The sequence below is a fragment of the Enoplosus armatus genome, chromosome 2 (assembly GCF_043641665.1).
Source record: "Enoplosus armatus isolate fEnoArm2 chromosome 2, fEnoArm2.hap1, whole genome shotgun sequence".
NCBI classification, from domain to species: Eukaryota; Metazoa; Chordata; class Actinopteri; order Centrarchiformes; family Enoplosidae; genus Enoplosus; species Enoplosus armatus.
Window position 1 is genome coordinate 22,436,357 of NC_092181.1, and position 24,390 is coordinate 22,460,746.

The following is a 24,390-nucleotide window of genomic DNA, read 5'->3' on the forward strand; positions in this document are numbered from 1 at the left end:
GAATAACCATGGGAACATGGCGCGGCCTACGAGTGGCGTTCATCCTGGGGTCTTTGTTTATGATCCTGCTGATCATCGTCTACTGGGACGACGTTGGGGGCTTTAACCCCTACCCGCTGCAGGACCCCAAACATGAGTCTGATTCTTACCCTCATGCGACTACAGGCCCTTTACACTCTACGTCCACCAGCAGAGCCCAGACCAGTTTCTCCTTCTCCGTCCCCACTACTGCTTCCAGGACAACACTGGTCCCTGAGGAGACAGGAGGAGCTGCTGAGGAACATACAGAGGAGGAAGGGAAGGACAAACAAGAACAGTGGAAGGAGGAAACAAGGGAGGATGAGGAGAAAGAGAGGAGTCACACTGCTGTCGACGATAGCGAACAGGAGGCGAGGAAGCAGAGGATCATGGATATGTGTTCAGGAAAGGACGTGGTGGAATTCCCCGGAAGGACTCGGGCATTTGAGCAGATCCCCAACAGGGAACTGGATCACCTGATAGTGGATGACACACACCAGATTATCTACTGCTATGTTCCCAAGGTACAGCTGCCTTGTCCGTATGTGTGTGTGTGTGTGTGTGTGTGTGTGTGTGTGTGTGTGTGTGAATATGTGGGTGGTGGTATGCATGTGGGTGGTGCGTTAGTTCACAGTGTGTGGATGGTAGTGTGAGAAAAATAGCAAGAAAGTAAGAAGACCATCTTAAAATCACAGTTCTTCATTTTTAAGATGTTTTTTGCAACTGGTCAAAACACACACACAACACACATGTTCACAGTCCCTCTTGTCTTTCTGAACACCTTGTCTTTCCTTTTTCTTTCCTTCCATCGTTGTTCTCCGTTCTCAGGTAGCGTGCACCAACTGGAAGAGAGTGATGGTGGTTCTGTCTCAGTCTCTGATCTCGCCCTCCTCAGGAAAACCTTACACTGACCCAGAGGCCGTTCCTCCCGACCTCGTACACAACTCTTCCCTCCACCTCACTTTTGCCAAGTATGACACACACACAAATATATATGTACACACTCACAGAGCCGAATCAATGTTGTCCATTAAAACAAACCACACACTTCAATCCTACAATGACAATAAAGGAAAATCAACCAGTAACTCAAGGTGTCAAGCCAGAAGTATAAGACACCTTTTTAAATGAAAGTGAGTCAGTCTGACCATATCAACTTTTACCAAATATCCTACAAGATCTATTTTTAAAAATTGTGTTGTAAGAATTTTAAGAATCATAGAAAACATTGTAATTAATTCTTCATTTAAAACCTAAGGAAATATTATAAATCACTGTATGATGTATTCCTGTAGCAATTCATTGTTTCTGTCTCCGCTCCTTTTCAAAGAGGCATTCATTAATTCAATGTTACATGGTTTTCCTTTTTAAGACAGATCTGCAATAACACTCGTATATTCAGTTATGCTGAAACTGTGTTTGACAAACTATCCGTGAGCTAAAGGAGTTATTTACCGAGTTGACACTTGGAAGAGTAGAGTGGAAACGACAGGCGGAGCTTGGTGCTGCTGCACAGACAGACCTTTCTCTACCCCTCGGGAGCCGTCTGTGTTTGGATATCAGTATCTGAACATATGTTTTTCTGTCTGCACCGACACATCTCTCTCCCCTTAAGGACTGATCAGGCTTTATTTTCAAGTTGTTTTGTGACACCACCAAATGTGTTCAGTATTGCATGAAACTAAACAGCTACAGAATTTGAATTTTGGCAAAAGCATTACAATCACGACTTAAGAAGGAAGATACTAAAGACCTTCTTCACGGTGCTGTGTGCTGTTTGTGTGTCTTTTACCAGGTTTTGGCGCCATTATGGTTCTCTCTCCCGCCACCTGATGGCACTCAAGCTCCAGCACTACACCAAGTTTCTGTTTGTACGAGACCCGTTTGTTCGTCTCATCTCAGCCTTCAGGAACAAGTTTGGAAGGTGTGTGTCTATTAGTGGATGGGACTGTGTAAGTGTGTGTGTATGTGGAGGGAGAGCCTGAGGAGTGTGCTTCACTTTTGATTAAACAGCAGTCCTTTCATTCTTGAATTATTAAAGCGTGTGTATTTGTGTGTGTTTTAAGGCCCAACGAGGACTTCTACAGGCAGTTTGGTTCTGTCATGGTGCGTCGTTATGGTAATGTGTCTGGCAGTGTGCCAGAGACAGCAGCTGAGGCGTTCGCAGCAGGAATCAAACCGACGTTTCAGCAGTTTATCACATACCTGCTGGATCCAGAGACCGAGAGGGAGAGTATCTTCAACGAACACTGGCGGCAGGTATTTGTCTCACTCAGCTACATGCACAAATGTGTAAGGCTACACTTATTTTGACATATTTTTTTAGATGATTGGGTTTTTCACTATATGCATACTTACCCCCTCTGTTGATCATATGCCACTTGCACATCTGTTTTTAAAAGACCATACCAGTATAATATGGACTTCTTGCCATTGCCTAACATTGTCCCTGTCATTCATACTTTGTGTGTGTCCCAATTTTATACTATAAACTACAGTAATTCTATGAAGTATACACAGTGTACTAATGTTGATATTGCACTATTTTGGCAGTTAATATATACATTTAAATTCATTTTGTACTAATGAGAAAAGATTCAAGGCCAGCTGCACCTTTCCAACATGACTTCAAATTCCAATTTGAATATTTTACAAGACAATAAAATTGTATTTCTAGTGATCTATTTCTTAATTTCTCAGCTGTTATGGGAGCCATCACAACAGCTTTTTCATTTTGTTCTGGTTGTGAGCAGCTCTTTCATTTTCTTTCAGTGTTGTTTTGTGGGACAACTGCATCCATTAATTCCACACTTGAAAATCCAAAATCAAATAATAATAATATTTTTCAGCATTCACACTCTAGCATGTGGACCACTTAATTGTCTTGGCGTGACATGTCTCAGCTCAGAAAATAAATCTTATCTTGTATTTTCATTTATTTTATACTCCCATGTGCTCTATATTTTCTACCTCTGCTGTTTATGATTATTGAGGAAGGCGGTGTAGCCGAAAACAAGTGGGGTAATAAACACAGGAGTTGTGTGACCTGTTGGTCATGTAGTTAATTGTAGGCCTGCTTTTTGTGTGTTTCAGGTGTACCGTCTGTGCCATCCATGCCAGGTGAAGTATGACTTCATTGGACGACTAGAAACCCTGGAAACAGATGCAGAGCACCTGCTGAAGCTTCTGGAGGTGGATCATCTGCTACGCTTCCCCTCAGGGGCTCGAAACCGCACCGCAGCCAGCTGGGAGAGAGACTGGTTTGCACAGATTCCTGTTTCAATGAGGAGAGAACTGTACAAGCTGTATGAACCAGACTTTGAGCTGTTTGGCTATCCCAAACCTGACAGCGTGCTCCACTAGTAGACCACACCGAGCCAAAGGCCTGGGCACTGCACCGTGTGTAGAGCCCACACCTCACCTACCTGCGCATCGCCAGCATATGCCTTTATAGACCAGTCTATGATGCTGTTTGTTTCTTTTGTTTTGTGCAAACCTCAAATTACAGAAGTGCCTGTGTTATTTTATTTTTTATCATCATTTCATATCTGAAGCACACCCGCTTACAAGCTATGTTATCCCAGTCTGTTTTCCCCACGTAAAGGCACTTTGAACAGTATTTTGGTAAGTCGTACGGAAAGGACTGGGGCTAACTGTTGGCTGACATTTCTGAAGGGAAATATGAAGAGAAATAAAGTGTTTTTGTAAATGTTTGACTTTCTTTTATTCATTTTACTATGTATGTGGAGGAAGTACTCAGATATTTTCCTTAACTAAAAGTAGCAATACCACAGTGTAAAAGTAGTCCATTATTGTTGTCCATTTATTTAAAGGGCTACGCCATAGATTTGACAAATTTTACACTATTACACTCACTACTTATACGACTACTTTAGTTGTCCAGGGAGTACTACTCAGCCTGTGGAAACAGTTGTATAATGTCTTCTGTAGCTGTGGAGGACCTTTGATAACTCATAATTCACAATTTAGGCTCAGAGGTGACTAATTTTAACACAAATCCCTTACATTATCTCTTGTAAAAGTATCTCAAAAGATTTTAAGTAAAAGCTAAACAAACTGGGAGTATAGTTTGAAAGTTTAATCTGTTTATTGTGTCCTCCAACTTTATGAAAGTGCAATACCAAATTGCTAGAGTACCCCTTTAAGTAAAAGTAAAGAAGTCTTATCACCAAAATGCACTTAAGTATCAAAGTAAAAGTGCTTAAAATGCAGAATGGCCCCTTACAGACAGTAAAAGTAGACAAAACATAGGCCTACATTACATAAAGAGGTAAAAGAAGTCAGAAGAAAAAGCAAGCAAAACATAGTACCGTTTACATGTGTCAAAACATAATATACTTGATATAAACTTAGTATATTGTATTACTCTGCATGCAAAACAAAAAGTAGTGGAACATTTCCCTGTTAAATGTAGTGAAGTGGAAGCATAAAGTAGTTTATACAGTAACTGAAACACTACAGTAATTTAAGTATAGTACCTCAAAATTAGAGCAGTCCTTGATGTAAAAGCACTTTCCACCACTGATGTGGGTGTGTGTGGGACTGTGGGGAGAGCAGAGAGAGAAAGAGAGAGAGACAACTAACAATGACGCCCTCCACTACTTTCTACAGCACAAAAAGCCGCTCTTGTTGTGTTCACAACTGCCCTGCTGTCCGTTTCCACGTGTTCCAGACGTTTCTACAGCGCCTCCCCCTCTGATCCAAATTTCTCCGGCCATTGGCTGAGCCCCCTGTCACGCAGCGCGTGGAGAGGATGAGCCCCGCCCACCTCGCTGCTTGACAGATTGCTCCTGACGTCACCGGTTCCGTCCCAACACGGAAATATGGAATAGTGACAAGAACGTTTGCGTTGCTGTTATTATGGATTTAAAGCGGTACTACTAGCTTACATTTCACCGTGTTTGTTAACTATCTGCGCGACTTTAGCGATGTTTAACGGCCGGTGCTAACTTTCTCTGACAGATGGACGCCAGTGCTGGAAATGGAGAGAGAGTTCGACCTCTGTTGTTAGTTCAATAGCTTTAGTCCTCCGTTTGTTCAGAGCCATGAAACAAAGTGTTTTGGGGGTAATGGGGGCTCTGGGACGCCTGCTGCTGTCTCTTCTCCTGCTCTCCTGGGAAGGCAAACTATTTCAGGTAACGTTAAACTGTGTGGCTTCTTTCTGTTGTTGTTGTTAATACTGTTTGTGTCTTGCTATTTATGCGCAGCGGGGACCTCAGCTGGCATCCCACTGCGCTTCTGTGTCTATTTCAGGCTCGAGTAAAGTTGCCATGATATGATACGACGTTTGGTCCAAATTGCCTGAAGAAAGTTAATACTGCCTGTGTGTGTGTGTGTGTGTGTGTGTTAGTGTGTTAGTGTGTTACGTTTGTTAACGTCTGTGCGCGTGCATGAGCGTCTCTGTGCACGTCTTGTCCCAGTGTATGCCATGGTGTGAGTGTACCACAGGGAGCTGTTCAGGTCTGTGTTACCACCCCTTGGTGGGTAAATATGGGAGTGGTGAACACACACAGTGTAGGGCATAGTGTTGGCAATAAGCATATCCTGCTCAATGAGGAACACAGTAAATTATTACAGTAGAAACTTACTGCAGGACTGACCTGACACACCCACTCACACACCCACACACACACATGCTGTAGTTTAACTATGTAGAAATCTCAGATACATGACACGGTGACTGAACTCCCTGTCAGACAGCTGGCCTGAAGTTTCTCTCTCTCTCTCTGGCGGCCCATCAGGTTGGAGGGGTCAGATCAGTCACCCTCCCAGAATCCCTCCTGTTCGTCTCGACACTGGATGGTAGTCTGCATGCTGTCTCCAAACAGTCAGGAGACATCAAGTGGACCCTAAGAGAAGGTTCATACACATAAACGTCAATACTTTTTATTTTTATTTTAAATATTTCTAATGAATTCGTTTTCTTTGATATCTTTCAGACCCCATTATTCAAGTACCTGTCTACCTCACAGAGTGAGTAACACACAGACACAATCTTGCAAGTACACATATTAACAACACAAGACTGTTGTGTTTTTGGTAATGTGTTCATAGCACAGTATCAAAAGTTTACATTGTTTTATTCAGGCAAAGCCCTTTTTAAGAAAAACATATTTATTAAGGCAAAGTAAGGTATTGGAAAAAGTCAGTACTGAAAGACAGTAACAGCAACGGTATTGAAACATTTAAACATTTACGATACCCAGCTCTACACACACCTTATCTAATCAGTGGGCTGATGTATGAATGTTGATTTTGTAGGCCGGGTTTTCTCCCAGACCCCAACGATGGCAGTTTGTATGTCCTGGGCGGCAAGCACAAGGAGGGCCTGATGGTAATGACTGCAGTGTGTGTGTGTGTGTGTGTGTGTGTGTGTGTGTGTTTTTGTGTGTCAGTTTTCACTTTATGACCCCACTTGTTTGGCTGTTTCTGCAGAAACTGCCCTTCACCATCCCAGAGCTGGTTCAGTCAGCTCCCTGCAGGAGCTCTGATGGTATTCTATATACAGGTGAGACACTGTGTGAGACAGACTGTTGTCAGACGGAGAATGACAAACGAGACATATAAAAATACTTGACATACTTCAATGCTGACGGCGAATATTTGTCTTTGCGCGTGTGTGTCTGTCTGTGTGTGGTGTGTGCGTATTTGCACACAAAGGTAAAAAGCAGGATGTGTGGTTCGTGGTGGATCCTGAAACTGGTGAGAAGCAAACCAGTTTAACCACCTCGTCCTCTGAATCCATCTGCCCAAACACTCCTCTACTCTACATTGGACGCACAGGTATGTCCCACTAACATACGCGTGCGCACACACGCACACACACACACACACACACACACACACACGTGGCTGAGGTGTTTTCATACATTTCGGCTCACTGTTTTTGAACTAACCACCTGTTTGCTTTCCAGAATACATGGTTACCATGTTTGACACCAAGACACAGGAGCTGCGGTGGAACGCTACCTACAATGATTACTCAGCTCCACCTTATGATGAGAAACAAGACTACAGTACGTCTCTCACACACATACTCATCCAGTTACACAGACTGACATGGCAGGTTAATTGCTTCAATGTAAACATGAACTGATGACACCCTTGCTGCTGAACCTGCTTTGTGATGTGTTAGAGCATTAAAATAACATGTCTGTGGATACCTGTTTGTCTCGGTCATTCGTGTATTTGAGGAGAATTAGGACTGTATGGAATAAAAAAATGACCACTGTAGAGTCTCTTCACTTGTAGTCACTTCATTAAATATAACATTTCAGTCAATGCAAAAGTTTCCATCCAACTGCTATTTTCAAGGTCAAGAATGCACTTTAACCCTCAAATGTTTAGTCATTCACTTCCACCAAGGAGTTGTTTTCAGTCCTGTTTGTTTCCTGGCAGGATTTCAGTCAAATAAAGTAAAAAGAGAACATTATTCCTACTTGCTCATACTTTAAACCACTTGCACTTACTTTAAACAAATCTGGCACATGTATGCACTAATTGTCAGTGTGTATTCTGATGCATATTTTGTTTTAGATTTAAATTTAAATGTATAAACATTAAAGTTACATTACCAAACTACAAATTTAGAGGATTGTGCAACCTTGGTGGAGGTATATGTGCTTTTTAGTTTAATATCCATATTTAAAACAACCAGATAAAACGGTTCAAGATTGAATAATAAAATGAAAGAGGACTTCACCCCTGATATTTGATACCTGAGAAAAGTGTGTCTCTTGAAAGATATGAGATGTCTTATTCCAACTTGTCCTACCTGTTGTACTTCCAGAGATGGCCCATCTCGTGTCGAGTGGTGATGGTCTCGTTGTGACAGTTGACAGAGAGTCAGGTAGGGAGAGGTGTGTGTTTTTTACTATGTGAATATTTTATTGTGTTTCTTTATTTTCATCCACATCCCCCTAGTAAGGCTGTGAGTGTATGTTTTTGCCTTCCAGGTGACGTCTTGTGGAGTCAGAACTATGGATCGCCCGTCGTCGGGGTCTACCTGTACTCTGGCGACTCACTGAGACACGCCCCCCACCTGTCCCTTGCCATGGAGACGCTACGCTTCCTCACCTTCTCCTCTGCCAGCAACCAGGCAGACGCACACTCTACACTGAAGTGGAGCTATCAGTTTGTGAAGGAGCAAGCCAGCGCGCAAGCACAACTTGTGTAAGAGAAATTGTACACACACAGACACACACACACACACACACACACAGTAACTTATTAATGTGGTAACTAGAAGGCTCTCAGACTCTCAGACTGCTCAAATCTTTTCCAATTTTCTCCTTTAACCAAAGGCATTGTTCCAGTCACTTATAATTTAAGTAAGTGATAATTCACTAAGAGGTGCCCTGACATACAAATTTAATAGACAGGGCAGAACAAGAACTGCTGAGTCTGTTATTTTCTCTCTCGGGTTATATTGTCACACTTGCTCATCCACTCACTACAGGCAAAAAGATGAGCTGCATTAAAAACCCATTTTTTAAAGTTTTCTTTTAATGTGTGTTCATCCCTTGGCTAGGTCTGTTTCATCACTGAGAGTTAACTGGTAACTCAACATGTAGTACATGAAGTTTTAAGACACACCTGCCAGCCAATCATTAATTGCTTTACTGTGGAAATCACAAAATCTAATCAGTTATTTCTTGTCCTGAGACCAGTCTGCCCATTGCATCTGATAAAAACCAGTTTGTACATGTTTGAGGTTTCCTTCTGATGGGAGTAACCTGACTTTTCTTTTACTTTAAGACCCACTCTCTATGTAGGAAAACTGGACTCCCACCTCTATGCATCCACTTCCCTTGTCCATCATGGAGTCTCGTTAGTGGTGAGTTTAAATATATAATCTATTTTTATCGAGTGCATTCACACACCCAGTTTCCTTACACATCCAGGCCCTGCGTTTGTGGTGATTCTCCCTCCTGCAGTCCAGTATATCAGATTAGGTGTATCAGACAGAAGTAAGGAACTGATGGTGATGGTGGTTTGTGCTACTTGTTGCCATGGCAGCCTCGAGGACTGACCTTGGCTCGAATCGAGGGTCCAGTGACGGCTGGAGTGACGGTCAGAGAGCGAGGGGAATGTGAGATCACACCGTCCACTGATGTGCGCTATCCACCAGGGAGCACAAGCAGCCAGAAAAACCAGTGGCTGCTAATAGGTGAACACAAACACACACACACACACACACACACACTTGCAGCTTAAACAGCCACCTTCCACCATGAAAACTGGCTGGTGTAACTAAACTAATTATGTAATTTATGTGTTAATAAATGTATGTATTTCACTATTGGTTAACAATGGTTAATCCTGGTTACATGTGCCTACAGGCATAGCAAACTAATATTAACATTATTGTATATTTTGTAAATAATTATCAAGGTTCTGTATTATTTCATATTTAAAAATGTTAACTCTAAAACCTGTTGTTGCAGAAGGTCTACGTTTGAGCAGAGAAGCTACTGGTTACATGGACATTTAAGTATTGAGCTAAAACAAGCAAATATCACAATAATTTAAAACTTGGAAAATCTCATGTTGTGTTCAGCATGTCTTAAAACTGCATGCAAAGACATAAAATGGTATCCACATGTTTACCTTTATTTTAGGAAAAGGCAAAATTCTCCAAAAACTGAAGCATTACTTCAACAGTGTGGACTTTTCTCAAGTGTCCAAATCTGAAAACCATTTACCTTTGCTTTTTTTTTTTTTTTTTTTTTTTTTTTTGAAAGCAAGAGCTCTGGCTTAAGATTAAACAAATTCCCTCAAAACTAAAATATCTCTTTGATTTATTGACCAGACAAGAAAGTGATACAAACACAGACACTCAAACAGCTCTAAGTGCATTATATCTGTGTGGTTTAGGTCATCATGAGCTCCCTCCAGTAGCTCACACCACAATGCTGAGGGATTTTCCAGTCAACCTGCAGCGTTCGGGTGAGGCAGTCATCCCCCCTCGACCTTCTGCCTCCCCCGTCTCCCCTGCCTCCTACTACCACCAGCGCTATGTGAGTCACAGCTCCAGACTACTTCTGTATCACAGTCTACACCTGCGAGGAATGATAACAGACAAAGATCCTCTTCTATTAGGTCATTACTGTCCATTATTGCCTACTTCAAGCTGTCCCAGAGACCAAGTCATTGATGCAATAAACTACTTAATGCTCATTTAACAACCACTTTCACTGTAAACTGCTTTACAGAGAACATTGACGACAAACAGATGAAAACAAGTGAAACATCATTATATTTCCATTGTTTCTTATCTTATGTTATTGTTATTGTGTCCTTCAGTTCCAGACAGTTGCTGGTAGTCATAGCGACTCTAATGCTAATAGAGGAGGGGTTGATGGGAGGACATCAGGACAGGACCAGAGGCCGGCCACTGTCCTTCCTGTCTACGTGACTCAGGACCGTCTCACTCTGGCTGTTCTGACGCTGCTGCTGGGAGGATGGCTGGCCTTCGCGCTCACGTACCCCATTGTGAGTGTGTGTGTCTATCTGTTGTACAGATGCAGGTGTGTTGCACATGCAGTTTTTCATTTTTCATTCTCAAAGATATGAGCAAATGGTTGAGGTGACCCTCCCTCAGGCTCTCCCTGAGGGAGACTGTTAATGGAAAGATACTCTCAAACTGTTATGTACCTTTGATCTATGATTGTCATTGCATCCACAGAGTTACTTTGTGATAGAATTGTTCATTTCCTGGAGCACCTAGTTTTACTTTAGTAAGTAGGTTCTGTCATGTACAAGAATATTCTAAGAATATTCGTTTTTTCCATTTGAGGAAAAAGCTTGTCTCTAAGTGAGAGCTCTAACTAAAATGCAACCTCTTCTGTGGCTGCATTTCAGTTTGGTCTTTTGATTCTGCTCTAAGTGAAGTACAAATATGTTTTCTAATAGATTTCTCGCCAGATAATTGAAATAGCTCTATGTGATTTCTTGTGTTCTACATTTAACTTATTATAACAGGAATAAGAAAACAAAATAAACCCTGAAATGCAAAATTAACCATTACTGTAGCATGTCCTGCTACCACAGTACACATCATGAACAGGACATTAAGTCATCATGGTGGGTTAATAACAACACATGATCGTCCGTACAGACTCAATGATGTAATGAGAAAGTGGAGCATCTGCCTGCATACATTTGCTTATTAACAAGAAGTTGAAGTGCAATTCATTGTGATTTTCAGACTGATGAAATAATGCTATGGTCCAGATGTGCTGTGGTTACACTATGAAACTTGTTAATAGCACATGTGTCATATGGAGACAAATCATGTCAGCACAGAATAACCTAATGGAGCATAATTCTTTACCAAAATAGTGATTTTGGGACAACATGCACTACAGATGCCTCTTTTTTTTAGCAGTGTTTTTGGGAGGAGTTTTCTTTCACGACATTCAGACTGAATGGTGGTTGCTGTGTTTTTATTCAAAGTGTTGCAAAGGAGAGTTTCATAATCTTATAATCTTTCTCAAAGAGGAGCTTCATCTATTCGTCCTCTTCAATATTCTCAATACTGATCTCTCAAATTCTGTCTTCTAACAGCATTAAGTGTGATCTGTATCTGTGTGTGTCTCTCCAGCGCGCAGCCCAGCAGCTGAAAGCTCAAAGGCAGCTCGAGGAGGCTTTTGAGTCTCGTCTCCAGCGCATGCAGACCAACATGCAGACAAACACGCAGAATAACACTCAGACAGTGACCTTGGTTTCTTTAGAGACAACCCATTCTACTGACACAAACCTCTCCAGTGGTAAGTAACTTATAACACAAGTCCTCTATAACGCTGTGTTCCCTGTATTTAATGACCTTGGGGTCCATTTCAATGATTAAACATTTTTCTTTGCATTACACTTGAGAAATGAAGGATTATTAAAATGCATAAAGTAGTGCTGAATTTTTCACAAAGCCTTTCACGAATCCTAAATGTATTATTCATTCCTTGATTAAATTGGGTACAGAAAAAATTGTTCTATGCAGTACTTGCAAGAGACACATATAATATATCTTCACTTTTCTATATCCAGACTCGCAGCCTGCATCTGCAGACCCTCCACCCAGTCCTCACACTCACAGCAGCAGCACCTCAGATGTTGATAAAAATGGCACCACTGGCCTGAAACCCACAGCAGGTAACATACCAAACTGTGTGTGTTTAGACATACTGTGCATTATTTCCTTCTCTCACCACTGAGATGAGATTGATTTCTTGCTGCTTCGCTCTTCTTTCCTCCTCCTCTCTCAGAGGAGAGCAGTGAGGAGGTGCAGGTGGGAAAAATCTCCTTCACTCCATCTGAAGTGCTTGGACACGGCACAGCAGGAACTTTTGTCTTCAGGTAACAGTACTGCTGTTCCAACAGTTAATGGCTTTAATCAAAGGACCCTATTAGTGGATTTGCATGTTTTAGATCATAACAGGTCATAACAAGTGCATAACAGGCATACTTTACATTTGTGTCAAACATTTTCGAGCATATCATAAGATTCATTTCTTATCATCCAGGTAGACTTTTGTTCATTATCACCTTTATTTGGTTATTTGTTGTACTTGAAAAGTCAGATCATCAGAGGAGCTTGTCTCTAAACAACAAACCACTGAATCTCTGTCCTTTTGTGACTTTAGGGGTCAGTTTGATGGACGCCACGTAGCGGTGAAGCGAATACTGCCGGAGTGTTTTGAGGTAGCAGAGCGTGAGGTGCAGCTCCTCCGAGAGTCTGACACACACCCGAACGTCATCCGATATTTCTGCACAGAGAGAGACCGCCTCTTCACTTACATCGCCATCGAGCTGTGCGCTGCAACCCTGCAACAGGTCAGTACGGCAGGGCCTTCTTATTTGACCTTTTATTATCGTTATTAAGCGGTTTGTCATTAACATCTAGTCTTTGAATGTCATTTAAAATGACATCCCTTACTAACAAAACTAACATGTTTTTGCGTGTGTTTTGTGTGTCTGTATTCTCTGCAGTATGTGGAGGATCCGTCTTGCTCTCCTGAGCTGAATCCTATAACTCTGCTGGAGCAGACCATGTGTGGCCTCTCACACCTCCACTCGCTCAACATAGGTCTGAGAAACACACACACATAGATATATACATGGACACGTACAAGTGCATACACAAATTATGTTTCTAAATTCTTCCCAGAAACAGATGGCATCTCAGTACTGCTTGACGTTGACAGCTTAGACAGTTTTTTTCTCCTTCTCCTCTTCCTCTCTCCATCTTTCTGAAAAAACACAATTTCTTCTTTGCGCTTTCTTTAGTCCATCGTGACCTGAAGCCTAGAAACATCCTTCTTTCTGGTCCCAGTGCGCTGGGTCGGGTCCGAGCTCTCATCTCTGACTTTGGACTCTGTAAAAAGATTCCAGACGGTCGGAGCAGCTTCTCTTTGCGGTCAGGAATACCAGGAACTGAAGGGTGGATAGCTCCCGAAGTCCTGCGGGATACTCCTGGCAACAAACCGGTAGGATGCACACACACACACACACACACACACACACACACACACACACATTACATATAGCAGAACTTGTCTTTCTTGGAAAATTCAATCAACTTGTTTTAGCTAAAATAGCCACAGTGAGAAAAATGTATTGTAGTTATAGATGATAAAACAGGTTCAGCTAAAGAGTCTGTGATTTTAAGTCCCAACATTCTCAAGTTGTCATGTGAATCAGAGTGGGACATAATTTTGTGTTTTATTTTCATAAAGCATCTTAGAGCATATTCATTTTCTGTCCCAAAAATAGCAGAGACAGGTATTTCTTTGTTTGCCTATCTGTATCTTCTGGTCCTCTGATCCGGTGTTTCTCTCTACAGACAGCAGCGGTTGACGTGTTCTCTGCAGGCTGTGTGTTCTACTACGTGGTCAGCAGGGGGCAGCACCCTTTCGGTGATGCATTGAGACGACAGGTCAACATCCTGTCAGGAGAATATTCACTCTTGCATTTTATGGAGGATATACACGGTGAGAGTCGTCTTTGGTTCATCAGTTTAATTATAATTGTTTTGCTCCATAATTAAAGCCAGTTCAATCAAGTCCACCATGACTTATTTAATTCCCACGATACTTCTGCATAAAATTCTCAAATAGAACGATTTTTCTTGTAAATTTACCCAACTTCCTCCCCTTCCTACATTAAATGAACCACCATGAGCCCAGGCCAAATCAAATCACACCTCAAAAAATCCAACTTCCTTGAAAATACTTCCTTAGTGCTCAAAGGATTTTCCTGTTATGACTTGAGCCTCTTAGATGAGTCTCTTTAAATAATCACAATGTCTTTATGGTTCACATGCAATTTTCAGACATTGCCGGAAAGTGTTTCAGACTTTATTTTGATACATGAAAATGATTTCTCCCTCAAATCCAGATGACGTCATAGCTCAGGATCTGATTGAGCAGATGATCAGTGCTGAGGCCGAGTCCCGCCCCTCCACCGCCTGTGTGCTCAAACATCCGTTCTTCTGGAGCCCCGAGAAGCAGCTGCTCTTCTTCCAGGTGTGTTGAATCGGCTCTTTGTGGTCATTTGCTCATAGATGCACAGAGCCATCTCGCTTGTGATGCTTTTCATGACTACTAGTTATTTCTTTCTGGTTTATTTTTTGATATCTGAAAATCAATAGTGAGCAGGAACTGTGCAAGAGGGCTATGAGCACATACCTGAGTAGTGTATTTTAACCGGTGTCCTTTTAGCTTAGCCTCATGTCTCTGTCTGTAGACTCAAGAAACGCATTTTTCGTGTGTGTGTGTGTACGTAGGACGTGAGTGACCGCATAGAAAAGGAACCAGCCGACAGTCCGATTGTGGTCAGACTGGAGACGGCAGGAAGAGCAGTGGTTCGAACCAACTGGAGGATGCATATCTCTGTGCCTCTACAGACAGGTACACACACTAACACACACACACACTCACATAGTATCTCATGACTGCACTGTTTACACCTGTGAAGGCTCACAAAGCCATCAGTGGTCTGTGATCCATTTCTTCCTGCAAATATTCCAGACTTGAGGCGGTTCAGGACATATAAAGGAAACTCAGTCAGAGATCTGCTGAGAGCCATGAGGAATAAGGTCAGCATGTTACACAACATGCACTCATATTTTTGTTCATACAAGTAGACACACCACTATGTTTTTTGACCCTTTGCATGTTAACATCGCATGTTACAGAAGCATCACTACCACGAGTTGCCACCGGAGGTGCAGGAGACTCTCGGCGAGCTGCCCGAAGGCTTCGTCAGCTACTTCACCTCGCGGTTTCCACGGTTACTGATGCACACACACGCTGCTCTGCACATCTGCGGCCACGAGAGACTGTTTCACCCCTACTATCTGCCCCCCAATGCCAAATAGCATCCACATGACTCTGCACTCTGTACACACACACGCACGCACACATTGGTGTACTTTTTTGTGAGCTGAAGAAATCTCTGACGGTGCCCCATTATTGCTTTTGTAAAGCCCATACTGTTTTCTGGGGGAAGATACAGTGCTGTGAAAAAGTTTTTATATGCCTTCAGTTGTTTTATAGATTCAATTTATTTTTCTGCAGCTATTGATCAAGAAGTGATTTTAAAATTTAATTAGAAAGCACTCAGAGTGCACACCTCCACAAGGCTGCATACATTTGTTATATCAATAACAGAACATTTTTTTAAACTAAATCCTAATGTGTAACTTCATCTGAACACACAAAATGAAAGATTCAATTAAGTGAATGTGTTTCCTCCAAACCAACTCAGGAAAAAGGCTTCTCGGTGAATTTGATGAAATTCACCAAAACAAAAGGTGATTCTGTCTTTTACCGGGGAGCTGTCTGATTTTGTTTTGGTGAAACAAACACATTGCAGTTCTTGAACGAGGAGATCTGGTTATAAGAAGAGCTTTTTAAGAAGGTGCAGCTATAACTGTGTGTGTTCTCTGAGTTTGCTGATGTGTGGAGATTCCTTCATCCTTGTTCTACTTTTTTGCTGTCCTTTTTTTGTTTAGTGTTTTTTTTTTGAGGCAGTATATGAGAATGGCCTAAAACAAATCAATAGACCAAAATCATAACCTATTTGACAGCAGGGATTATTTTAAACGCAGATATTTTTTACTGGATAATTAGTAGTATAGAGACGGACCGGAAACAAGGGGAGAGAGAGGGGTACAACAAAGGTCTCCAACATCACGTCCTGTAAAGTTTGTCTGAAACCTATACCGATATATAAAATTACCTTAAAATAATAGGGAAATGTCACTTATTTTATGATGATACACCTATAAAATAGATGAGCTCAGGCTGCAGCTACAGGTTTTAAACTTTTATCAACAAAACAAGTACACTTTCAGTGCTATGAGAGTATGAGATCGCCCCACCAATTGTACCCTGGACAAAGATATGATTCGCAACGAAGGATTTATCTAACAAGTTCTGAACTTTTATTGGGTTTAAACTGTTTTTTTTTTTTTATTGCAGTTTTAATTCAGACTTTTAGCCAACAGTACAACCTTATAACAGATCTAAATAGAATCATGTTGGATTTTAGGGTGTCAAATTAATTCTGATTTGGTTAACATGAGCATATTGTGGAAGGTGATAATATAATAATATTTGTATAGCACCTTTCATACAAAACATGCAACTCAAAGTGCTTTACTTTTGAAAAGGAATAAAGACAGGAAACAGATCAAATTATATAGAAAGCAGGTAAATATAAAATGCTTAGTGTTGCTTGCTAAACTAGTTCACCCAGTAATAACTCTGGAGTCCAGATTAAATACCACCACAAACAGTATGTGAGGTGCAAAAACTTTATCACAGCACTGTAAGTAACACAGACACCGTACAACAGGTGTCATCAAACATAAAGTGCGGTGTTACAAGGCTGCACGCCATGTCCATTTAACCAGTTAGTTAAACAGTTTACACCCCCCCCCCCCCCCCCCCCGTCCCTGTTGCTGCTGTGTCAAAGACTCCACAATATTTACTTTGTTGTTTATGTGTTTGATGTGTGTTTGTCCGTTACTGCATTGCTGGATGTAGCTACACTGACTGAAGAATGTCCTGAGCCTTGTTTTTCGCTGAAGGCAGCACATGGAGCATAATAGTCAAATTTTCGTTGGCGCTGTTAAAAAGTGGGCAATGTGCTTATGATGGGAAAATCTGTTCACCAACTACATTGCCCATTTCATTTTGATTTACAGACATTATTTGTTTACCCATTTCTAACAGAAATGCAGTGCATGTCACCACTCCTGAATGTCAGTATCGCACTAAATGCTCTCAGAGCCCATGTGAGATCTCTCCCTGTAACTACTGGAGGAAGGTTTGTTCATAGGTCTGCAATAGAATGAATGATGGAGAATATAACTTTTGTACTTTTTTTTTTTTTTTTTTGGAATGAGTGAATTAAATTGATGCTTTGGGTGTGCCAAAGAACGAAGTAAATCGAGTCGTGTCGTCAGTTTGTAAACACAGACGGAGAAAAGAAAACTTCAGTCTTTACTCCAGAACAAAAGGGTTGATGTTGATTGAAATTAGGAACTGATAAATTAGTTGACTTCATTGTTAAACCACTTGCATGATGACAGTTGTGGGTATCTTTGCTTCGGTTGATCAAAACACACCCTCACAGTCATGATGAAGCAGATTAGCCGAGTCTTTTTACTGTTTCATATTAATAATAACTAATGATGTTTTGTCTCCCAAACTTTAACTTTGATTGTTGCATATTTAGGCATGAATATTTAATTCTATCGAGAAATATTGTAAAGTATTGTAAAGTTTGCAGGAAAGCTTCTACTGAAGAAAATATAAAACAAAATAGACAAACAGGATGAATGACAGCATCCCAGAAATACAGAATATTTTGAATATTTGCTTGTTTAAGAGACAGTTTTTAAAATAAAAATCCACCATCTACACTGACCAACAGAAAAGGTGTCACTTTACATGTCAGTATGAGGCCCTGTCTAACCCCGGATCCATTCATGAAATGATCAGTTCAACACAGTTAGACCATTTACAGCCACAATGACGTCAACAGATCTAATGTTTTGTACAGGTAATGACAACAAGAAGACTTGGACGTTTAATTCTGACATGGCTGTTTGTCTCTTTGAAGGATAACATCTCTGTCCTCCTCAGTTTGCTTCAGCTGATATCGCTGAGAAAGATGCATTTGCATTGGGCCTTGTTACCGTAGAGTTGCTACAGGCTTGACTGGATTTCATAGTCATAGCTTAACTCATATTTTTCAGTGATCAACAGTAACCATAAGGGATAAAAAAAACATGAGCCAAATTAAGTCTTAATTGTAGAGATTTGTAGTATAATTGTCTCTTCAAGCAATGAGAGTAATTGCAGCTGATTATTTTCATTCTTGAACCAAGTGGAGAGGAAAACCTCATGCTGTCAGTGTTGATAGACAACTGAAAGAATAACAAATGTGTAATTTACAGAGTAAATGATGCATTCGTAATGACGCACTCTGAGACATTATTTAAGCTACGTGAGATTTGACATTTGAAATCTGATCTTTTTTCTCCCATAAAACAACAGCTTTAAAACAACTCTCCAGGTTTAAGAAGCTATATATATAAAAACAGACCTTTTCTGAGTTTACTTTCCCTCTGACACTACAGTCTGGAAATCTATGAACAATTAGCCGGAAGTCAAAGACTAAAACAACAGGTATTATGTATGCATTCACTCAAAACCCACTAATTCATGTTGAACAATAGCAACCTACTGACCAGGATTTTATCATAAAAGCATCTGACTTACTCATGATGACAGGTCACACTGATGGCAACTCAGAGGAAAGTGAGTTAATGTTAGGTTTGAATGTGTGAAACACATGTGAGGGCAGCCATGGTGAGCCGCTGTATGACTGGCTCACACAAAATCTGGCAAAAACGAACCATCTGCATGAGTATATTTTTATATGTCAAGGAATATATTTTGTCTCAGAGAAGTCCAAAAAAATCAGTGTTTGAATTCATATAAAAGTACTACTTTTTTGCTGACCAGAAATCCTTAGATTGGCTGTTTTGTTTCATTTTCTTTAAAAGTCGTGCTCTCCTCATGCCTCTACCACTTAATTGTAGTTTATCCCAAATAAAGAAATATCCTACCTCTGTTTGGTTTTGAAGCATGACGTCTTATGAAGGTTTTTTTTGTGAGAATGAGGGAATGAAATGTGCTAAAAAAAAATAATACTTTGCCTGTTAAAGCTACTTTAGATTTTTTTAGATAAAAGATGAGAGCCTAAATTTACAGTCAGTGCAGCACTACAGTAGATTAAAATGATGCATTGCTGCTTTTATACCAGCAGAGGGAGACATCCACCGATCTCTCTCTTGCTCGTCCAAACTACCTTTCATGTAAAGTGTAACTGATAAAAAAAATCGTTTCCATATGTTCAATTTAATTGTTGTAAGAGACATAAAGTCTTAAGATTATGCATGCATGCGTAGTTTTGTTTATCATCTATCCATGTGCAAGTGTTCATCTGTTGTGCTCATCTCCCCTGATTAACAAACAATCTGCCCTCAAGGCTCTGTCCCAAAGATTAAACACATCCTGCAGAGCAGATAAGACGCCAGGAATCACAACGTCAAATCCACTGTCAGCGTGAACTCAAACAGAAGTGGTTTAATGACGTGACGGCCTGGGGTCCAGCGATGTGTCATGGCCGAATCATCAGCTAATGAACCACTAGTTGTTTATATTTCACTGAATGATTCAATCGTTTGGTGTGCTCCTTGCGTACGCGTGTGTGTGTGTGTGTGTGTGTGTGTGTGTGTGTGTGAGGCAGAAACCAAGGAAGTACTTGGCTCATTATCAAATATCAGAGTTCAGCTGTAGGTCCAATCAAAACAGCCTTAGAGAAACATCAGCTTAACCAGAGTCATGAGACCCAATTCGCTCACACACATGCAGCCGTACACACACTCAAACCCCCCCCCACACACACACAGCTTTACAGATAAGTGTGTGTGGTGGAACTCAGGTCTGTCTTATTTCTCTAATACCTCTAATATCTACATATATAACATATTAGCAATGCAAAACCTATTAAACTGCAGATTACAAATAGAGAAAGGTTTCTAAAGGCTAGTGTTACAGTGGGATGTTGATAAATGGTTGGTAAATCATTGCTAGGTGACTGCTGCTAATGTGGCCATAAAGGTGATGCTAGATATTTCACATTTGGGTGTCCCCTGAGTATTTGTCAGGTGGTGGTCCGGTGTTTCTGGAAGTTGGCATGACATACAAGGTTGCTGAAATGTTGTTTGTAGTGGTTCATTGTGCGTTTACAGGTGGTTGCTTGGGTATTAATAGGTGTGGTGGCAACTTATCTTTTCAGGTGCATGATTGATCTCATGACTTTTAAACAGCTGTGCCAGTCACAGTGGTACATGGTGGCAGTTACTGGCCAGGTGGAGAGAGAAGACCTGTACAGTTTTAAGTCCAAAGACACCATTCACATTCCACCCAGAAACAATATCTGCAGTTAATGACTCAGTAGCACAGCAACATTTGTATAATTAAAGTTCAAAAATGTAAAAAAAAAAATGTAATGTAGTTATTTACATGTTACAATAATGCCATATATATATATAACCTGTAAAATATTAAATAAATCACTTCAGGAACAAAACAAATAGTTTGATTCAAATCAATGTGTCATAATCAAAGCAAGCACACTGAGTTAAACTGCACTGATGTTTTGGTAATGAGCATATAATTAAACTTAAAACACACACACACATACACATATATAGACCACACATAACACACACATGAGGACAAAATGTCCTGCGTCTCTCTGCCTCTATAAACGAAGGCTTCCTTATGTTTCAGAGACCACTGGGGATATATTTTTCTGCTCCCTGCTTTTCCCTCTCATCTCCTTTGTAGGATACCGCGGGAGGCTGGTTTGGGTTTCTCTGATGTGTGTGTGTGTGTGTGTGTGTGTGTGTGTGTGTGTGTGTGTGTGTGTGTGTGTGTGTGTGTGTGTGTGTGTGTGTGTGTGTGCGTGTGTGTGTGGACTGAAACAGGCAGAGGGATGTCGTTCTTACAGTCTCTCCATTTTGGGATCAGGACAGGAAGTGGGCTCAACAGAGGAAACATGACCTCCTCCCCCTCTCCTCTCTCCCTCCCTCTGTCCTCTTACTTTTTCTTGTATTCCCTCTTCCTCCCTTTGTCTATCCCTCCCCCAGTCTGTGCCTACCCATTCACAGGGTCATTTCTGTCTTTTTGTGGCTGCAGAGATCCCATAGGCCGTCACAGGTTTGTGCGGCGTGTGTGTGTCGGCCTTAAATTACATTCTAGTCACTTCCTGTGTAAATAAATCTTATGTTAACCAGCGATTTCTAAAACAACGCTGAAGCTCTGGTCTAGTTGTTTCTGGGCTCCCTCCCTCTCTCTTGAGACTTGCAGTCTGTTATGTATCAGCGCTCCTCTGATTAAAAGCCAAAGCAAAGGTCAGACTCTGTTGGGTAACGGAGATATCGCCCGGCTTCAGCTTTACTCTTCTGCCCAGCGGCCTGATAGCTCTAGCTGATGAGCTTCAGGTTACACGATGTGGAGTGAAAGCCTTCGGTTAGCCTCCTGGCTGTACATGAGTATGACATTACGTATCCGGAGACTCAACTCTTCTGCTTGCTGGCTTTGCAAGAGGGCTTCTCGTGTTCATAAAACTGCCCCAGGACATAAGAAAAACATATTTGAATTTACTTTTTCCTCACGTCCCTCCTTCATTTTCAAAATCCTCTGCCATCTCCCCCCCGACTGCTAATCTTTCTACCACTTTTCACTCTCCAACTCAGAAGGTCTTGACCTCTTGCTTTGACGTATACACACTCAAACACACACACAGACGCCCACACTGAGAAAATAAAGAAACAGCATGTCAGCAAACGGCAGTGTATTTCACCACAGAGCACAGAGCCAAGGCACTGGGAAACAAAAAACAAAAGCAGAAGACCTCCCTCTTTTCATCCTCTGCCTCCATCCTGCTCGCCTTTAAAAGTCTGCCGTCTGTTTATTTGTTTCATTGCCCCCCCCCCCCCTCCCCAGACGTTTTTTCCTTTCTGGTCGTTTTCTCTCAGAAACATCCAGTGCAATGACACTTACAAAAAACTTGTGTGAGTGGAAAAAGGTAGGTTAGTTAACGACAAATGTTGCAGCGACGTTACAGTTACAGTGATACTGTTAGACAGAGTGGTGTTTGTATTATAAGGTTACCACAGTACACACAGTGTCAGTCAAATACTTACAGTATTCTATGTACAAGATGTACGGACATGCACAAAAGGGCCATAAATCACTATGCAAACACACACACATACATACACATGACACAGTTTAATACAGTATTATAATAAGGCGTGTGGAAGTGCTCATGATTAGCCTCATTCCCCTCGAGGCCATTTGGACTTAATACTCAGGGTGGGAGGAGCAGCCCAGCTGTGTCCTACTGCTGCGTACCGAAATGCACATCATGTTGGGAATCAAATCATCATGAAAAACATTTTCATTTCACAGATTCCCCACTTGAAAAACAGATTAGAGAGAAACTGACTTGAAGAATCAAAGAAAGGATATGGGTTTAAATTTTAACATATCAATGGCCAAAGCGCAAAACCTCCTATCTGCAAAATGATCCAGGAAAAGTGGGGAAAAACCTCCGATGTTCACTTTGTGAGGCACTAATACCTAGTCGGTATTGTTAACACATAATATAGTAATATAGTCCCAAAACAGTGTATTATGTATTGGTTATGTATTTGGTTTCTCAAAAAAGTGCATTTTTCACATAGGAGGTTTTGCTCTTCGGCCATTGATATTCTGAAAATACATGTGTCTGGTTGGCTGGCACACATCGCATAGTTCTGCCCAACAGTTTAACCACCGTCATAAATCAGTGCGCAAAGGTATATTAAACTGCAAGTAACCATAGCAACAGTACTTTTTCTTTATGCCATATTTCCAGCTAGCTCTCACTGGAATTAGCGATTGTTTTCATCTGTGATTATTAATCCGTTGGTTATTGGGGGCACCTGGGGGCATCACAACTAGTTGTGAACGCTACAGTGACATACACTCAGTGGACACTGTTGAAACGGCTGGTTATTTGAGTTACCATCACCTTCCTGTCGGCTTGAACCAGTCTGGCCACTCTCCTCTGACCTCTCTCATTGACGTTTTGGTGTATTCTCCCACACAACCATCGCTCACCAAATGTTTTTTTTTTTTTGCACTCTCACTCACTTCTCTCTAAACTCTAGAGACTGTTGTGCAAGAGAGATCAGAGAGATCAGCACTTTCTGAGTCAAACCTCCCCGTCACTCCACGGTCAAAGTCACTTTTATCACATTTCTTCCCCGTTCTCATGTTTGGTCTGAAGAACAACTGAACCTCTTGACCACGCCTGCATGCTTTTAAGCATTGTGTTGCTGCCACATGATTGGCTGATTAGGTATTTGCATTGACTAGCAGGTGTACCGAATAAAGAGGCCACTGAGTGTACTATCACCTTATAAAGTTGATATAATGAGCGTATAAGAAGACAGTTGCTTATTAACATTCATGTGGAGTCGTGTTTCTGGTCACCTCATGAATGTAATACCAATATTTTAGCTCTGGTTTGGTCTCAACCAACCTGAAGTAAATATCTGGCACTTTAACCGCTAAATGCTCACAATATGTTGACCTGTTAGCTGCTAACTTTGTCTGCCTGCTGCTTGGTGCTGGTCAGGTACTTTAAAGTGGGTTTATCAGCTGCCTGCTGTCTGAGTGAACCAAGTTGTGGGCGGTAAAACCAAAACAACAAGCTGAAAGATGCTAAAACGCCTTATAGAGCTGAGGGGAACTGTAGTTAGTCGAGTGATAATTCCCTGTGGATTCATCAGTATGAACGACCCCTTTCACATTCAACACAGTCACCCCCCCCATTATTAATATAAAAACATTGACTAGTGCAGCTTTTAAATGTCAGAAAATAGTGAACGCAATTTCCTAGAGCCGAAGGTGACGTCCTCGAACAAACAGTCCAAATTTCAAACGCATTCAATTCACAATGATATGACAGAAGAAGAAAAACAGCAAATTGTCACATTGAAAAGCTGGAACCAGCACGTTTACTTGATAAATCACAATTAACTGACAATCAAAATTGTTGCTGATTAATTGATTAATCAGCTGCCTGCTTGATTAATTAATTGATTAATCAATTAATCAACTAATTGTTTTAGAGCTAGACTTAACCAGTGATTTAACTGCCTATAAAAAAACACTTTATGAATGAATGACAATTTGTTTTCTATGGCATTCACTT

General features: G+C 41.2%; 2 protein-coding genes across 2 annotated transcripts; both read left to right on the forward strand.

The window, feature by feature from the left end:
• Positions 1-8: 8 nt before the first annotated feature.
• LOC139298840 (carbohydrate sulfotransferase 12-like) lies at positions 9-3,702 on the forward strand. The gene is made up of 5 exons (XM_070921632.1): positions 9-542; positions 847-989; positions 1,814-1,942; positions 2,085-2,277; positions 3,112-3,702. The coding sequence occupies exons 1-5, from the start codon at positions 9-11 to the stop codon at positions 3,379-3,381; spliced, it is 1,269 nt and encodes a 422-aa protein (XP_070777733.1). The 3' UTR covers positions 3,382-3,702.
• Positions 3,703-4,870: 1,168 nt separating this feature from the next.
• Positions 4,871-15,549, forward strand: ern2 (endoplasmic reticulum to nucleus signaling 2). Its single transcript, XM_070916343.1, has 24 exons — positions 4,871-5,174; positions 5,781-5,898; positions 5,979-6,012; positions 6,301-6,373; positions 6,475-6,547; positions 6,700-6,822; positions 6,954-7,055; positions 7,829-7,888; positions 7,995-8,211; positions 8,797-8,875; positions 9,058-9,208; positions 9,916-10,058; positions 10,345-10,533; positions 11,645-11,810; positions 12,085-12,206; positions 12,308-12,393; positions 12,681-12,870; positions 13,027-13,123; positions 13,324-13,523; positions 13,880-14,027; positions 14,434-14,561; positions 14,822-14,945; positions 15,066-15,133; positions 15,233-15,549. Exons 1-24 carry the CDS (start codon positions 5,085-5,087, stop codon positions 15,413-15,415), a joined length of 2,964 nt encoding a protein of 987 aa, XP_070772444.1. The 5' UTR covers positions 4,871-5,084; the 3' UTR covers positions 15,416-15,549.
• The last annotated feature ends 8,841 nt before the right edge of the window (positions 15,550-24,390 follow it).

Coding starts and splice junctions, on each gene's coding strand:
- ern2 (XM_070916343.1), top strand. CDS start 5,085: ATGAAACAAAGTGTTTTGGGGGTAATGGGGGCTCTGGGACGCCTGCTG. Junction 6,548..6,699: donor TGATGGTATTCTATATACAG/GTGAGACACTGT, acceptor TTGCACACAAAG/GTAAAAAGCAGGATGTGTGG. Junction 10,534..11,644: donor TCGCGCTCACGTACCCCATT/GTGAGTGTGTGT, acceptor GTGTCTCTCCAG/CGCGCAGCCCAGCAGCTGAA.
- LOC139298840 (XM_070921632.1), top strand. CDS start 9: ATGGGAACATGGCGCGGCCTACGAGTGGCGTTCATCCTGGGGTCTTTG. Junction 543..846: donor TCTACTGCTATGTTCCCAAG/GTACAGCTGCCT, acceptor CTCCGTTCTCAG/GTAGCGTGCACCAACTGGAA. Junction 990..1,813: donor CTCCACCTCACTTTTGCCAA/GTATGACACACA, acceptor GTCTTTTACCAG/GTTTTGGCGCCATTATGGTT.